This window comes from Cherax quadricarinatus, chromosome 62 (genome assembly GCF_038502225.1).
Source record: "Cherax quadricarinatus isolate ZL_2023a chromosome 62, ASM3850222v1, whole genome shotgun sequence".
Taxonomy (NCBI): Eukaryota; Metazoa; Arthropoda; class Malacostraca; order Decapoda; family Parastacidae; genus Cherax; species Cherax quadricarinatus.
This window is the reverse complement of record NC_091353.1, coordinates 5957402-5970427: the sequence shown is the minus strand read 5'-3', so window position 1 is coordinate 5970427 and position 13026 is coordinate 5957402. Positions and strand designations below refer to the sequence as shown.

The 13026-nt window shown below is 40.7% G+C and overlaps 1 protein-coding gene across 7 annotated transcripts in view; it reads right to left on the bottom strand.

Moving 5' to 3' along the window:
* Nucleotides 1-13026, bottom strand: part of Rbcn-3B (WD repeat-containing protein Rbcn-3B) — a 210905-nt gene that overhangs the window by 65647 nt on the left and 132232 nt on the right. For all 7 annotated transcript variants that reach the window (XR_011393733.1, XM_070098348.1, XM_070098351.1 and 4 more), the window contains 3 exons: nucleotides 12547-12751; nucleotides 11789-11977; nucleotides 2462-2600 (listed from right to left, as the gene is read on the bottom strand). Coding sequence is in view for 6 of the 7 variants with exons in the window: in XM_070098348.1 (XP_069954449.1) it covers nucleotides 2462-2600; nucleotides 11789-11977; nucleotides 12547-12751 (533 nt within the window). In the remaining variant the exon portion in view is untranslated. The remainder of the gene's footprint in view (nucleotides 1-2461; nucleotides 2601-11788; nucleotides 11978-12546; nucleotides 12752-13026) is intronic.

Genomic DNA, 13026 nt, shown 5'->3' with positions numbered 1-13026 from the left:
GTAAAAAAAACTCGAAACATTCCAGTTCAGTGGCATTGTTCCCAAGTGCACAAGATGGCCGTATTCCACTTTGGCTGCCATCAAACTGGTGGGGATTTGGAACAAAATTGACAGCTTCCTGCCAATCCCAGGTGCGGTCTGCTGGTGGGTACTGGACAATGACAGGTGGTTGTGGTTGTGGAGGTTGTGGTTGTGGAGGTTGTGGTTGTGGAGGCTGGTGTGGTGGGGGAGTGGGGGATGGTGGCCTTTGTTCTAGATCAGCTGAGGCAGCGGCGTGGGTGGCAGCGTGGGTGGCAGCATGGCCCACTGCTGGTGCCTCACCGCCGGCACCACTACCACCACGCACATTTTCCATCCCAATTGCAACAGTATCTTCGTCATTTTCACTGTCTGTTCCTGTTGTACAGCCACGGGATGTACTCCGAGATACACTCCTTCCCCTTGGAATAGCATATGGCACACTTCCAGAGCGCATATATCGTCGTATATACTGACGCTTCACTGGGGAATATTGCACTTCACTATCACTACTGGAACTAGTTTGAAGAGCTTGTAGTTCATATTCACTATCACTATCATCACCCATGCTCTCATCTGAGTCTGGGATTTGGGAAAATAGAAGTTTCCTCTTGGGTTCTGGAACAACTGAACGTGAACACGAGGGCCCAGCACCAGAGGTGGAAGGCTGAGGGTCGTCTGGGTTTTCTTCACTATTACCGATATTATGGTCATTAGTTTCGGTCAAAACCTCACTAAAACCACGAAACTCATCTTCACTGGCACTTCCATCACTATTAGAACTGTCACTGGGGAACAAAAGTGTCCCAATTCGCCGAGGAGTGAGGAGCTTCTTACCGCGAGGCATGGTGGACATTGTTTACTAAGAGGGCATTCCCACAATGCACCACTGGGTCCCAGATTTTTTTTCTACCGCGCACACTGACCACGCAGACCCATTCTCTCACACCTAGGCCTATCAGCCTTTTCGCGCGAGATTTGAGGCCGCTAGAATTTATGCGTACTAGTACGTCAAAAACCCCTACGCGTAAGACGTACTAGTACGACGAAAACCCTCAAAGGGTTAATATAAGTATTAGTCAGAGGGCTGAAGAGGGGTTGTTGAGGTGGTTTGGTCATTTAGAGAGAATGGATCAAAGTATAATGACATGGAGAGCGAATAAATCTGTAGGGGAAGGAAGGCGGGGTAGGGGTCGACCTCGAAAAGGTTGGAGGGAGGGGGTAAAGGAGGTTTTGTGGCCGAGGGGCTTGGACTTCTAGCAAGCATGCATGAGCATGTTAGATAGAAGTGAATGGAGATGAATGGTATCTGGGACCTAACGAACTGTTGAAGTGTGAGCAGGGTAATATTTAGTGAAGGGATTCAGTGAAACCGGTTATTTTTATATAGCCGGACTTGAGTCCTGGAAATGGGAAGTACAATGCCTGCACTTCAAACTAGGAGTTTGGGATATTGGCAGTTTGGAGGGATATGTTATGTATCTTTATACATATATGCTTCTAAACTGTTGTGTTCTGGGCACCTCTGCAAAAATGGTGATTATGTATGAGTGAGGTGAGGGATTTTTTTCTTTCTCGGTCACCCTGCCTTGGTGGGTCACCCTGCCTTGGTGGGTCACCCTGCCTCGGTGGGAGACGGCCAACTTGTTAAAAAAAAAAAATTATAATAATAAAGATAGATATTCAGTTCCCTAAATTAATAATAATAATTCATTATTATAACAACGAGAGCTTCAGACCGAAGCCAGCTCAGTGCACTGTTTACCTAGCTGTGGGAGCAGTTCTCTCCTGCTTTGCTTATATTTTTGACAGCCATTTGGCCAAATTTCACTTTTCTAAGCATGGGTCCTAAGAAAGTAAGTGCAGAGGGCAGTGCTGAGAAGGAAAACAGGATTTCCAGGGAATTAAAGCATGAAATGATAGATAAACAAGAGAGGTGTCCAGGTTTTGGGTTGAGGGGAAGTGGGGGGGAAAAGCTGGATCATAACTCAAATGTTGGCTTGTAACTCAGAGCAAAAAATCGATCGATCGACGGCTCATATCTCAAAAAACTCATACGTTGGGACACTCGTAAGTCAAGGCTCCACTGTACTTTTATATATCGGTATATGTGAAAATAACAAAAAATAAGTTAGTCAAGAATAACTTAAGGTTCCTAGAGTGAATAGCAAGATATCATAAATCTGTTGTACATTATTTTAATAATTTGCATTATAACAATTGCAAGAAAAAATTTCTCTTGGTAAGGTATGAATACAAATAAAAGCAAATTCCTTATAATTATAGCACTGAATACACAAATAACCCTCATATAGCAGAGAGAAGCTTATGACAATGTTTAGGTCTGACTTGGAACAAGCTCCTCTCTCCTATGTGTAGGTTATTTATGTATTGTTCCCGTCACAGTAGTGTGCCTGTTGGTTCCTTATAGCACTGAACTAACCATCCATTTCTTCATCATAATGGTCCTCATCGAGATGTGGATGAGGCTCCATCGTCCTCTCGCTGCTGGTACTTCCAACACTACTGTTCCCACTTGTGCCATTTAATGTGGTATTCACTGAAGGTGCTCCTGAGGTGGTCTGAAATGTAATGACTAATTCTAAAGGTTCTTTTTTGCATTTCAATGGCTGTTAATTAGAAGAATAATGATGCATCTCTCAGTATTTGCAGTATATGCTTTGAGTTTAATCCATATTTTAGAGTATTCTTGATCTTAGTATACAGGTAAACTGTAGATCTTAATGACTCATGTGAAAAGGCATATTGCACTCTAAGGCATGATATAGTTTTTTCTACATTTTATCATCCCAACTGAGTATAGAAGTGAATGCATTTATTAAGAAATGTGGAAGAGAATGTGTCGGAAGATGAGTCTATGAATGACGAGGTGAATCAGAGAATAGATGAGGGAATCAAGGTGGTTGGAGTGTTGGGGAGTCGGTGGAAACGAATTAAAAAAAAAAAAGAACGCTTCACAGTACAGTGATGACATTTGTGTATGGGTGTCAGGAAGTCACTGAATGTTGTAGTGAGGAAGATGATGAAGTCAGTGCAGATGTCATGTTTGAAACTACAGAAATAAGAAAACAGAATGAAGTCTTCCTTTGACATCTACTTGGTTACTTAACAAGATGTCTTACGTGTTGTACTGACAAGATGAAATCAAGACACATGTGCAACATCTGGGTATCTTTATCATAGACGTTTCGCCATCCAGTGGCTTTATCAATGCAAATTCCAGGACATAATTTGAAGACAATATATAGTTCTATTGTCTTCAAATTATGTCCTGGAATTTGTATTGATAAAGCCACTGGATGGCGAAACATCTGCAATAAAGATACCCAGATGTTGCACATGTGTCTTAATTTCATCAAGATGTCTTATGTGACACATTTTACTGAATATAAATTGGTCTCTTAACTAAGATCCAAGAAGTCCACCACATCAAGCATAAAAAATACAATACATTCCAAGCTTACTGAAAACAAACTTGTTTAATACTTTTATATAGTATTGGTATACACAATAGTATAAAATGATGTTAGTCAAGGATAAATTATTCTTGCTTCCTACAGTGAAAAGTATATCTTAAATTTGTTATACATTATTTTAATAATTTACATTATGGTAATAGAAGAAATTTTTTTTTCTCTTGCTAAGGTATAAATACAAATATGTGAGGACATTGCAGTTCAGTCATCTGAAGTGTGACATCAGCATACTTCTAGGAAGATGGAGATTAAGTAAACAACCTAATCTGACCTGACCTACCTTGGTAGAAAACGACCAATGTGAAAAAAATCTCCAAAGTCTGTGGACATTTACTTACAAACATCAGGAGTGTAAATATTAATAAAAGCAGACAAAGAAAATTTTGCTATACCACATACAGGATGACCCTCCATATACAGCACCTTTTTCTCGATGTTCAATATTTTCTTTCAAATTGAGCTATTGTTCACTGAGTTCCATGCCCTGGCGATTGTCACTGGCGGGTGGAACAGTGACTCAATTGAAAAACCAATGAAAATGTGGAACACCAAAAAGAAAGGCTGTATATTTGAGGTCCTCCGGTACAAAACCCTTTCAGCATGAATGAAATAAACATAGCAGTGATGAAGCAGCTTGGCAGGACCTGACATTTACATGTTTTGTAGACACTACCTTAGACTTGGGCACACAATTGTGTTGCATTAAATTTCTCTTTAGACAAAATGTTTAGAAAGCAATGTAGTAAGGTGGAATTGTGGAGCTAAATTTTGTTGCATCATTTCTAATCATCATCTTGTGTGAATTGTGAGAGCAGCCTCCATTCCTTGGACTAAGAGCTCTCCAACAGTATCAAGAGGAGTCTGCACGTTAATCTTGCTTCTACTAACATCAAACTGGGTTCACATAGCAGAGATCAGCAACAAATAGCCTCTTCTCTGAATGTATCTACAATGTTACACAGAGGCTCAATGCAGCATGAGAGTTGGGTGACACTTAACCCTTTCAGGGTCCGTGCCGTAGATCTACGGCTTTACGTTCAGGGTCCAAACCGTAGATCTATGCCAAAATTCTAGCGGCATCAAATTTAGTGCGAAAAGGCTGGTAGGCCTACATGTGAGAGAACGGGTCTGCGTGGTGTGTGTGCACCGTAAACAAAAATTCTAGGTGCCCACATAGCATTGTGGGAACGCCAGCAGTTACCTTTGTTCACCATGCCTCATCACAAGGCAGCTCTCACTCCAAGGAAAATTGGGACTCTCCTCTTCCTATCTGATAGTTATGACTCTGATGGAAGTGGAAATGAAGACGAATTCTTTGGCTTTGATCAGTTTGTGACCGAAAGGAATGACCAGGATATTGATAATAGTGCAGAAAACCCTGACGATCCTCAACCTTCTACCTCTGGTGTGAGCATGCCTCGGTCACATTCAGTTGTACCTCATCGCAAGAGAAAACTATTATTTTCGCATGGCCAGGCCTCTGACTTCAGTAATGATGATGATAGTGATGTGGATTATGATTTTATTGCTCTTGACGATCATTCGAGTAGTGATAGTGAAGAAACATGTTCACCAGTGAAGCTTCGGTATATATGCCACCACATGCACTCGGGTAGTGTTCCCTATGCAGTGCCCAGGTGACGGAGTACATCCCATGAGGATGATGTGGCTACACTTGGCATGGATAGACCACAGGCATCAGTAGGTGGTGGTAGTGGTGATGGTAGTGCCACGGCCATGCATGACTCACCAGCCCAGGCTGGGACCCACGCTGCTGACTCCTCAGTTCAAGGACAAAGCGGAGCGTCAGCCACCAGCCCGCCAGAACCACAACTACCAGCACAACCAGCTTATGATGTCCAGTATCCACCAGCAAACCGTATCTGGGATTGGCAGCAAAATCCCAATTTTGTTCCCAAGTCCCACCAGTTTGATGACTCTCAAAGTGGAATTCTACCAACTTGTCCCCTTGGAAACACTGCAAATGAACTGGAATTCTTTGAACTATTCTTTGACCAGCCCTTGATGGAAACTACTGTCAGGGAAAGTAACAAGTATTTTGAGTACACCATGGTAAATACGATCAAATCACCACAGTCAAGACTACACCGGTGGAAAAAGATAACTACTGCAGAAATGTATTTGCTTTTTGCAACAATAATGCTTATACCTCATGTCTATAAACATAATATAAAAGCATACTGGTCCACAGATCAGATAATTTGTACCCCAGTCTTCAGTGAAATCATCCCATTGAACAGGTTTATCTTACTGTTACGTATGTTGCACTTCTCTGACAAAACCAGGCCTGACAGAAGTGACAGGTTATACAAGATTAGAAATGTTTTTATGTATCTGAAACAAAAGTTCAACATGTACTTTTATCCATTCAAGAATCTTGTACCTGATGAGTCTTTGATTTTGTTCAAAGGTAGACTGTTGTTCAAACAGTATATACCGAGCAAGAGGAAACGCTTTGGTATAAAACTGCTTGTACTCTGTGACTGTGACAGTGGCCTGGTATTGGACATTGTTGTATACACAGGAAGTAAAACATTGAAAGATACCAGGATGTTATTGGGTATCTCAGGTGACAATAGTGAGAAGCATGGTGGCACCTTATTTTGGTAAGGGGCATACATTATATACTGATAACTGGTACACAAGCCCTTTACTCAGTGATTTCTTGCAAGTTAACACGACAGATGTGTGTGGCACAGTGCGTTCTAATCGTAAACATATGCCCAGGTTCAACGTAGGCACTCGTGGTGAAGAGGTGCAGGTGTTTACTGCCAATGACATCATGGCATTACGGAGGCATGACAAACGAGATGTCACATTGTTGACAACCATTCACCGTAACGAAATGCAAGACAGTGGCAAAGTTGATAGAGTGACTAATGAATGTATTCGAAAACCACTGAAAGTGATTGACTATACACAAAACATGCGCTTGGTTGACAAATGTGACATGCAGATTGGCTTTATTGATTGTGTTTGTAAGAGTTACAAGTGGTACATGAAACTTTTCTTCCATCTCATGGACATTTCAATGCTCAATGCATATAATATGTACCAAGTGAAGACTGGTAACAGACCACTGTATGGTGAATTTTGTTTGTCTGTTGTCAGACAACTCGTAATGAAATACCAGGTAACAACACCTGCAATACAACAAGGTCTTCAAACTCCTCAGAGTATACCCAAGCGTTTGAGGAGGGAAAGTGATCACTTCATAATACAACTTCCTGCAACTAAGAAGAAATTTGCTCAGAAGAGATGTGTTGTCTGTGCACAAACAAAATGATGGCAACAAAGGCGCAAAGACACTTGGTTTATGTGCGAGGAATGTAAGGTACCTCTGTTTCAAGGACTTCCACAAGCTGCAGCAGTTCTAAAAACATGTCCAGTGATTGTACATATGTACATATATGATAGAACATTAGTATTATACAAGATTTGTGCATGTTTATTGTAATAAACAAAAGTGGTAAACAATTTATTTATTTTATTTATTTATTAATTTGAACATGATACAGAGAAATACAAGGAATACAATTTTTAAAGTGCAGCATGCCAAAGCCCCTTGTATGCAGAGCATTATGGGCAGGCTTAAAATTAACTTAAGATTATTATAATAATAACTTTAGTGCGGTTATTGTGTTCAATACAGTGAGTTTATATACATTATATACAGTATTGGTCTCACAGGACACAAATGTTACTAGAAAAGAAAAAAATTAGAAAAGAAAAGAAAAAGTATAAAAAACGTAAAATAAAGAAAGGCGAGTTTGCGGAAATCGCCGATGTTGCCGGCACCCGGTCATTTTGGGTCAGCTTTTCGCCTCTGTATCTCGGTAAGTACTGATCAGAAATTTTTTTTTTGTTTTATTACCTTCACAAAAATATACTCTTTAATTCTGTAAGAATTTTTTTTTTTTTTTCAAAATTTCTTGGACACTGGGGCACCCCTTCCGATTTGGGCCTTGGACCCTGGAAGGGTAAAGGGGCACGTAAGTACCTCTGTCTTCTAATAACATGTTCATTTTTCCACCATGATCTACCTTGTCCATAATTACTATTGCATTTGCTTTGTCTGCTTTCGTAAGGGAAAGTCTAGGATCTTTCCTTAATTCGTGGTATAACTTAGCAAATCTTTGATGACAATTGTGTTGCAGAGGTGTGAGCAAAGCTTAGACCTCTGCAACATAATTATCATCAAAGATTTGGTAAGTTTTATTTTTTTTTCAACAAGTCGGCCGTCTCCCACTGAGGCAGGGTGACCCAAAAAGAAAGAAAATCCCCAAAAAGAAAATACTTTCATCATCATTCAACACTTTCACCTCACTCACACATAATCACTGTTTTTGCAGAGGTGCTCAGAACACAACAGTTTAGAAGCATATACGTATAAAGATACACAACATATCTCTCCAAACTGCTAATATCCCGAACCCCTCCTTTAGAGTGCAGGTATTGTACTTCCCATTTCCAGGACTCAAGTCCGGCAATATAAAAATAACCGGATTCCCTGAATCCCTTCACTAAATATTACCCTGCTCACACTCCAACAGACCGTCAGGTCCCAAATACCATTCGTCTCCATTCACTCCTATCGAACACACTCATGCACGCCTGCTGGAAGTCCAAGCCCCTTGCCCACAAAACCTCCCTTACCCCTTCCTTCCAACCTTTTCGAGGATGACCCCTACCCCGCCTTCCTTCTCCTACAGATTTAAATGCTCTCCATGTCATTCTACTTTGATCCATTCTCTCTAAATGACCAAACCACCTCAACAACCCCTCTTCAGCCCTCTGACTAATACTTTTAGCTCCACACCTTCTCCTAATTTCCACACTCCAAATTTTCTGCATAATATTTACACCACACATTGCCCTTAGACAGGACATCTCCACTGCCTCCAACCGCCTCCTCGCTGCTGCATTCACAACCCAAGCTTTACACCCATATAAGAGTGTTGGTACTACTATACTTTCATACATTCCCTTCTTTCCCTCCATAGATAACGTTTTTTTTTTGTCTCCACATATACCTCAATGCACCACTCACCTGTTTTCTCTCATCAATTCTATGATTAACCTCATCCTTCATAAATCCATCCGCCGACACGTCAATTCCCAAGTATCTGAAAACATTCACTTCTTCCATACTCCTCCTCCCCAATTTGATATCCAATTTTTCTTTATCTAAATCATTTGATACCCTCATCACCTTACTCTTTTCTATGTTCACTTTCAACTTTCTACCTTAACACACACTCCCAAACTCATCCACTAACCTTTGCAATTTTTCTTTAGAATCTCCCATAAGCACAGTATCATCAGCAAAAAGTAACTGTGTCAATTCCCATTTTGTATTTGATTCCCCATAATTTAATCCCACCCCTCTCCTGAACACCCTAGCATTTACTTCTTTTACAACCCCATCTATAAATACATGTATATTAAACAACCATGGTGACATTACACATCCCTGTTTAAGACCTACTTTTACCGGGAAGTAGTCTCCTTCTCTTTTACACACCCTAACCTGAGCCTCACTATCCTCATAAAAACTCTTTACAGCATTTAGTAACTTACCACATATTCCATATACTTGCAACATCTGCCACATTGCTCCCCTATCCACTCTATCATATGTCTTTTCTAAATCCATAAATGCAATAAAAACTTTCCTACCTTTATCTAAATACTGTTCATATATATGCTTCAATGTAAACGTTTGATCTACACATCCCCAACCACTCTAAAACCTCCTTGCTTATCCACAATCCTACATTCTGTCTTACCTCTAATTCTTTCAATAATAACCCTACCGTACACTTTTCCTGGTATACTCAGTAAACTTATTCCCCTATAATTTTTACAATCTCTTTTGTCCCCCTTCCCTTTATATGAAGGGACTATACATGCTCTCTGCCAATCCCTAAGTACCTTCCCCTCTTTCATACATTTATTAAACAAAAGTACCAACCACTCCAACACTATATTCCCCCCCTGCTTTTAACATTTCTATCATGATCCCATCAGTTCCAGCTGCTTTACCCCCTTTCATTCTACGTAATGCCTCACGTACCTCCCCCACACTTACATTCTGCTCTTCTTCACTCCTAAAAGATGGTATACCTCCCTGGCCAGTGCATGAAATTACCGCCTCCCTTTCTTCCTCAACATTTAAAAGTTCCTCAAAATATTCTCGCCATCTACCTAATACCTCCCTCTCCCCATCTACTAACTCCCCTACACAAATAACCCGCACATAAAAGAGAGAAGCTTACGACTACGTTTCGGTCCGACTTGGACCATTGACAAAGTCACACTAACCAGAGGTGGAGCAGGACGGCTATATATAGGCAGGAAGAGGTGGTGGTAGTAGTAGTAGTAGTACAAGAATTGTATATAATACCGACAAGATGAAATTAAGACACATGCACAACACCCGGGCATCCCCATCGTAGACGTTTCGCCATCCTGGCTGGATGGCGAAACGTCTACGATGGGGATGCCCGGGTGTTGTGCATGTGTCTTAATTTCATCTTGTCGGTATTATATACAATTCTTGTACTACTACTACTACCACCACCTCTTCCTGCCTATATATAGCCGTCCTGCTCCACCTCTGGTTAGTGTGACTTTGTCAATGGTCCAAGTTGGACCGAAACGTCGTCGTAAGCTTCTCTCTTTTATGTGTGGGTTATTTGTGTATCGTTCCAGTCACGGTATTGTGCCTTTTTTGTTATTTACTAACTCTCCTACTCTGTTTTTAACTGACAAATCCATACGTTCCCTAGGCTTTCTTAACTTGTTTAACTCACTCCAAAATTTTTTCTTATTTTCATTAACATTTCTTGACAGTGCCTCTCCCACTCTATCATCTGCTCTCCTTTTGCACTCTCTCACCTCTCTCTTCACCTTTCTTTTACTCTCCATATACTCTGCTCTTCTTATAACACTTCTGCTTTGTAAAAACCTCTCATAAGCTAACTTTTTCTCTTTTATCACACCCTTTACTTCATCATTCCACCAATCACTCCTCTTTCCTCCTGCCCCCACCCTCCTATATCCACAAACTTCTGCCCCATATTCTAATACTGCATTTTTAAAACTCATCCAACCCTCTTCAACCCCCCCCACTACTCATCTTTGCACCAGCCCATCTTTCTGCCAATAGTCGCTTATATCTTACCTGAACTTCCTCCCCCCTTAGTTTATACACTTTCACTTCCCTCCTACTTGTTGTTGCCACCTTCCTCTTGTCCCATCTACCTCTTACTCTAACTGTAGTTACAACTAAATAATGATCCGATATATAAGTTGCCTCTCTATAAACATGTACATCCTGGAGCCTACCCATTAACCTTTTATCCATCAATACATTATCTAACAAACTACTTTCATTATGTGCTACATCATACCTTGTATATTTATTTATCCTCTTTTTTGTAAAATATGTATTACTTATTACCAAATCTCTTTCTACACATAGCTCAATTAAAGGCTCCCCATTTACATTTACCCCTGGCACCCCAAATTTACCTACTACTCCCTCCACAACATTTTTACCCACTTTAGCATTGAAATCCCCAACCGCAAGTACTCTCACACTTGCTTCAAAACTCCCCACGCATTCACTCAACATTTTCCAAAATCTCTCTCTCTCTCCTCTACACTTCTCTCTTCTCCAGGTGCATATACGCTTACTATAACCCATTTTTCACATCCAACCTTTATTTTACTCCACATAATCCTTGAATTAATATACTTATAGTCCCTCTTTCACCTTATGAAACAGACAAAGCAAATGCGATAGTAATTATGGACAAGGTAGATTACAGTGGACAAATGAACATGTTATTCGAAGACAGGGGAACTTACGTGCCTCTTAATACCTTAACCCTTTTTTCACCTAATACTTTTCCATCCTCTCCATGGGAAAGTGGAGAAGAATCTTTCCTCCACAAGTCATGCATGTCATAAGAGGTGACTAAAATGGTGGGAGCAAGGTCTAGTAACTCCTCCTCCTGTATAAATTAGTAAATGTAAGGAGAAGAAAATTAAGGTCACCTTACCTCGGTGAGTGAAGGCCGGTGTGTTTTAAAAAACTTTTCCATCATATCAAGACGAGTATCTCCTCATACTCGTGAAAATGGGAAATGATGAAAAATGATATTTTTACACGAAAGTTTAGGTAAGAAAAAATCATAGCATCAAAGCATTTAGCTTCAAAGAAACTTGAGAGCTTCAGAATGTACCTTGGTGGCGGGATGTTCGGGTCGAGGTGGGTGCTGGGCCTCTGGGTTGCTGTAGCTGGTTGGGCCAGTGGGCAAAGGTTCTGTGTGTGTTGGCAAGTGAGGCGACCACAGCTCTACCAGTTTCTGCCGACCGTTGGCGCCCATCCGAGACAGCTCTGTTTTCAAGAGAGCCTGTGCTGCTTCCCTGACCTACAGGAAATTATCATTACATAGTTGTGAATGAGTACTGAAGCCCCACACTTCTGCTGGGACATCTGCTGAATGAGTAATGGTGAACGTGTTTCCTTCTTTGGTCATCCTCCCTTGATGAGAAATAGCCAAAATAGGAAAAATTCTAAATGAATTTGAATATAAATTTAAAGATTCACATCCAAGTTTATTGCAATATACGGTAGATAATTATGAAAAAATCCCGAGCAAGGGATATAAGATGCAAAACAACCACAGGGGAAGATGAATGATAGCTCTAGGTCTTTTGTGTTGCAATCAACACATCAGGAGCTTGCAATGTTGCAGAAATGAGTAGGACTTCCTACTCATTTCTGCAAGAGTTTACTAGTACAAAGTTTACCAATAAAGGTGCTCCCTGACTTACGATAGGGCTACATTCTGATGAACCCATTGTAAGTTGAAAACATCCTAAGTGGAACCATCATACAGTCAAAATATTGTAAGTCGAACCACCATAAAGCTGAAATATCATAAGCTGAATCATCATAAAGCGAGGAGCACCTGCAATCAAACCAGGTGTATTATACCTCTTGACAACGGTCTTGCCATCTGCGGGCAAGAATTTCCACCATGGGAGGCTGATATGTCGGGGCTCCAGCAGCTGCAACACAGTCAGGCAGGAGAACTGTATGTAGAGCTGTCAGCGTTGACCATCCTTGTTTTATCACAGACTGTTGCCGAGAGAATTCATCTTCGTGATTGGTCACCATTTGGTTGGCTTTGGAGCTTTGGCTGTAAAGATAGTCAAATGGTGATTTTTATTAAAAATATTTGTCAAAGAAGTTATGGGTCAACAAAGCTCCTGGAGAGTGAAACGTTGCCACAATAAAACCTAATGTTAGCTGCATCTGTGTCCTTTTAGCTAACATGCTGTCAGTATATATTTCTAACATTTTTACTGAAGCAAAAGTAGCTGAATTAATGGCAGTTGGAGTGTGAGCAAGGTATATTTTGTGAAGGGATTCAGGAAAACTGGTTAGCCAGACTTGAGTCCTAGAAATGGGAAG